At 39.8% G+C, this 5,295-nt stretch overlaps 1 protein-coding gene across 1 annotated transcript; it reads right to left on the minus strand.

Moving 5' to 3' along the window:
• Nucleotides 1–289: 289 nt before the first annotated feature.
• Nucleotides 290–811, minus strand: LOC140666897 (uncharacterized). Its single transcript, XM_072894450.1, has one exon. The coding sequence runs from the start codon at nt 809–811 to the stop codon at nt 290–292; it is 522 nt and encodes a 173-aa protein (XP_072750551.1).
• Between the last annotated feature and the right edge of the window lie 4,484 nt (nt 812–5,295).

Here is a 5,295-nt window from a genome sequence, read left to right on the forward strand (position 1 = left end):
TCCGTCTACCGCGTTGCGAACGCCTATCGCGCCGTCTCTCTCTATCGCGTTGCGAACGTCTATCGCGCCGTCTCTTCTCTATCCATCTCCCATCCGTCGTGGACCCATCGGTTACCTCTCTTCCCTCTCCGCAAACCCCTCGTCTACCGATTGCGTCGCGGACCTCTCCCCCTCCCCGCGTACCCCTCGTCTATAAACCGCGTCGCGGACCTGCGTGATGTCATCCCCCCGCGACCGCGGTCCCTCCTGTCGCCGCACCACCCCTCGAGCACCAGGGTTAGAAACCTCATTATATCACTACTCGTGAACGTATTAGAATCAATTCATGACGAGCGTTAATCACAACGCGCTTATAATTCTCGCAAAATCCAAGCAACTTGTTGAGCGACACGCAAAAATTGAAGTAACCTTCGCCACCATTATTTGCAACTATATTCCACGCAGCATTGTGCAAGACTTTACTTCTCTCGTGTGTAAGGGAAATGTAGTTTTTTATCGTGCAAGTTATTCCAACGTTTCTGTTGCGATCAATTTCCACACCGTTGAGTTCATTATATCGAAGTTCATCAAACATGACTGCAACACAATTATTTCCCAATATCATTAGTTCATCCTTTTTTCTTATCGTCAATTTTCCTTCGATGTAAAAAAAGCTTTCGCACGGCAACGTGTACAAATCCTGATGCTGTATAGGTATCTCATCGCTATATCCAAGTGTTGTATTTGCGTATGGATTGTACGTATGAGTTTCAATCTTTACTATATGGTCGTCAAAGATCGGTTCGCTTACAATGTTCAAAATGTCAATCATTTTTTCAATTATTTCGTACGACAAATCCCAAAGACTTTAAAAATTCACGATTCAACGCGGTGAGCTTCTTTTTAGCGTAACAAGACACCTGATTATTGTCACCAGACACCGCTCGCCTCCTCGCAAAAGTATTGTCCCTCATAAAGATATTGTCTCTCGCGTGCTCCGTTTCATTTAACACAAGCATACTATTTTTGACGTCGTCGTACGTGCAATCGTACGGTAATTTCCTCTCTTCGAAAATCGAGCAATCGACCCTCCTGATCCACAACACGTATCGTTAAATCAGTAATGCTTCGCACGACGATCGGTAGATAAATGATTTGCGCGGGCGTTTCCGATATCTTATATCCCGGTGGTACGCTCGGAGAAAATTCATGTATCGTGTGTACGCGCTTACTATTGCTATATGCACCAGCAGTCACACTGCATTCTATACGAATAATGTTTACGTTAATAATATTTATCGGCACATCTGATTCGTACCATTTCCGCGGCTGCAATACACGATTCGAGAATACCAACAATGATCCTATGTTGTTGGGCTTATTAAAATTTATTCTGTGTTCAAAAACTCTGGTTTTAAACTCGAAATTCGCGCGCAACGGACTCTAGTGACGGTGCGTTCTGGCCCTCGTTCTAGCGGAGGGCGCATGCTCAAGAAAGGGAGAAGGGCCGAATCGAGCTTCTAAAATTTAACGACGACGCTTTCCCTCCCCTCTCTCTCTCAGTTCTTTTTCTTCTGTTGTACAGCAAAGTCCTTTCTTTTTTCAGACATCTTGTTCTTTTCTTTCGAAACAATTGAAGACATAGAATTCGGTTACACCACGATAAAAAGTTGTGCCTGAAAGGTGGCGTATATTCTCGTGAAATTGAAGGAACAGGAATTAGAAACCGTTCTTGCAGCCACAAGAAAGTTTTAAGAAAGGATCGAAATTCTCGTTCGATATACGTGACATTTTCTCGTTTTCATTTACGAATATCCAGTGTGGCAGTGCGGCCATCTTTCTTTCAAGTGAGAATAATCTCCGTAGTGATACGTACATCTCAGAAATTTCGTTCTGATTCTCTGTAAGGCAGTTTTCGAGCCTACAAAAAATAAGTGTCTCACGTACGTTTCTTTATAAGGCTCACCTAAAGTTATTGTTCGAGCCTACAAGATTTAATTCTCACTTACGTTTCTTTGTAAGGCTCACCTAAAGTTATTGTTCGAGCCTACAAGATTTAATTCTAATATATGTTTCTTTGTAAGGCTCACCTACAGTTATTGTTCGAGCCTACTATACTCTTATACGTTTTGAGGTAAACTCAGTTGAGACTAGTTCGATCTCACATTCATTATCATTTTCTTTTCTTTATTTTTCTTAATTCACTGTATGTTAATTATCCTCTAGTCGATTTTCAATGTGATATCTTAATTGCTAAAAAAAGCGAATTTAAGTTTATTATTTATCAATATAAAGAAGTCTTTATTTTAATTTAATTTAATTTAATTTTCATAGATATTAAAGCAGTTTTATTTACTTAAACGAGTGAAGCCTTCTTCGTTTACTAACTAAACTCTTTGTAATATATTAAGTTGGTCATTAGTATAACTTTAATTAAAAGTCACATTTATTAATTTCCTTATATTTGAGAATCATTAGAATAATAATTTTCCTTTGCCTTTTTCTTTCTTTCTTTTCTTGTTCCTTCTGATTATTAAATCTTTATTTAAGCCTGGGCGGTATAGAAATAAAAAAAATAGAATTGTTGGATTATATGCTTAAAGAAGCATATAATCCAACAATTCTATTTTTTTTATTTCTATACCGCCCAGGATTCTCCAGCATATTCTAACATTCTGTATATGCATTTAATTTCACTTTTCAATGTATTATGATTAGCGCGAATCACTATTGGATATTTCTCATTATTGTTATTAACAATGTTGTGGGAATCGTATTGTAAAATTGTATGCGTTAGATATTCATTTATACCATGCAATTCGTACGATCCTTCGGGAATCGTAATTTCTTTGTCGTCGTTGTCAAAGTAAAATTTATTATTCGAGGAATTCACGTTTGGTATCGTATGATAAGTTTCAAAATCAGTTAAACCAAGTTCGTAATCTTAATTGTTCAAATCTATGGCTGGAAAGTAGCTTACGGCAAGAACGCTACCCTTACCAGTCAACGTAAGTGTCAGTGACATATCGAATACTGAGTCACGACAGTAGAGTGTTAGGCTTTAAATTTAATCGTTTGAAGAAATTGTAGACACAATTGTCCGCAAATACTCTGATTATAATTTTGATAAGACGCATGATTATATTCAATTTTTGTTACATTCTGTCCAAAATATTGCACTAATTCCTCGGGCGGTCAAAGATTTCCAAAACTGTCAAAATACACAACATTATCTCTCCTCTTTGCGTATGCTACCCAATGAGTATCAGGACCCTCAACGTCGTCCAAATTGACAATGCAACTCTCGTTTCGTCGCACGCCGCTTATCAGTAAATTATTGCGCATGAAAACGCCTCTAAAGAAAGGTATGCGCATATGTCTTGCAAGTTGTTCCAATTGTACGTTAGTTGTTATACCCGCAGGCATTTTTAACATTTTTTTAACGTTTTTTTTAGCAGTCCTTGAGAACTCCCGTCCACGCTTGTATGGAGCAAGATAAATTCCACGACCTTCCATAGCACGATTGTAACGCTGCATTTCTTTGAATTGGCGTTGCGCGGCCTTGCTATCGTTTACAGCCTTTACGATTGCCGCTGCTCCACCAGCCAAAGAACCGACTACTCCCAACAATGGTAAAATCGGTAAAATACCACCACGCTTCGCTACTGGAAGTATTCGTTTTTCCAACATCTTTTTCTTTTTCAGTGATTTTTTCATCTTCATTCCCATACCAAATTTCGTTTTTACCTTCATGGCCGTCCAAACAGCCGTAGCAGCCGCTCTTTCACCAAGAGTCGAATCCCTCGCGGTAATACGTTCCCGCGCCTTCACAGCTAGTATACGATCCGCAACGTGTCGTTCACCGAGATCGTTGCTTCGCGAGTAAGCTATATCGTGGTCGCGACACGCAGCGTTCAACGGATTGATATCTCGATCGCCTCTAGCCAATCGTTCTTTTAAATGAGTTCCCGATCCGCAAAACTGATATCCAGGAATATGTAATTCGATAGGAAGCGCGTTTATCGCACGATTCAATAGACCGCTACCTCTTATAATTCTCGCTGACATTCGTAGCAATCTTTAATAAATGGTGCTGGACTGTCGATATGTGTTTGCTGCCACGGTAAATTATAATGTCGCAAACATCTACGATACCGTTGTACTTCAGAATTAGCCTTTATATGTTCGGGAAGTTTGTCCCACAGTCGTTCCACATAGCGGCTAAATTGTCTCAATAAAATAATCTTACCATTCACGCGCAACGCATATATTTTTGCTCTAAGCCCGACAAACTCAGTCATAATGGTACCGTTGTTTTCATCCTTCATTAGACCCGGTACCTTTTTATTCACGAGCGGTATACCGTATTGTCTAACGCATAGTCGCTCGTATCAAATCTGCTGATATCGCGTTTCATATTCTCGTACACATCGTCGCACTCAATGTGATATATAAAATTATCCGTGTCAGTGTACATAAATTTGCATTTCTCCCGATACCATATAATCGTGGTGAAATTCGTACAAACATGGCTTGGATATATCGAGAATACACATACCCACGTAAATTGGTTTGTAGAATTTCACCTCGAATTTACGTAATCCCACAGCGATTAAATTTCCGAAAAAACGCTCCTGCTATGAAAATTTGGTTTTGCAATTAATGCCTCTGCGCCGTACCTTCCGTCCCATTTTGTTAAAAGTTTAACATCTACGCGATTGCGCACATTTTCCATCGTTTTGCCAAACATGGCATTATTCATTAGTTTGTACAAATTTTTTTCAAATTCATTTTTCGCCAGTGTTCTAAATTTTGTGTTGAGTTCTATATAAGTACGGAGCCACGGAGATTGAGTGAATTGTAATATACGATGAATTTTTGCAACGAAAACCGTGACGGGAACATTGCTGCAGGTTGCGGTAGTGTATCACGTAACGTTTTTTATCGTATAAGGTTGCGAGAAGCTTGTCCTCGCGCTTGCCAGGTGGTTTGTCGCGTGTCGGACACAATGGTAGGTCAGTGTGCGAATCATGAAAATGCTGCGGATACTCGAGGTCGACTTCAAAGATGTAGCCTGTAGACGAATCGAGCGCGATCGATGATACATCAAAATTGGAAACATTATCGACCCACTGAAAATCGGCATAGGACAATGGTTGACACATTGCCCATCCGTATAAATTATTAACATCGAAATACATCAAGTACGTTGATGGTTTCGATGAGTCATACGACTGCATGTACTTGTTATTAGCACGCGCGTACCTGTTGGAACATTGACTCAGACCACTATACCTCGTTCGATAAACATAACCA

This window comes from Anoplolepis gracilipes, chromosome 6 (assembly GCF_047496725.1).
Source record: "Anoplolepis gracilipes chromosome 6, ASM4749672v1, whole genome shotgun sequence".
Taxonomy (NCBI): domain Eukaryota; kingdom Metazoa; phylum Arthropoda; class Insecta; order Hymenoptera; family Formicidae; genus Anoplolepis; species Anoplolepis gracilipes.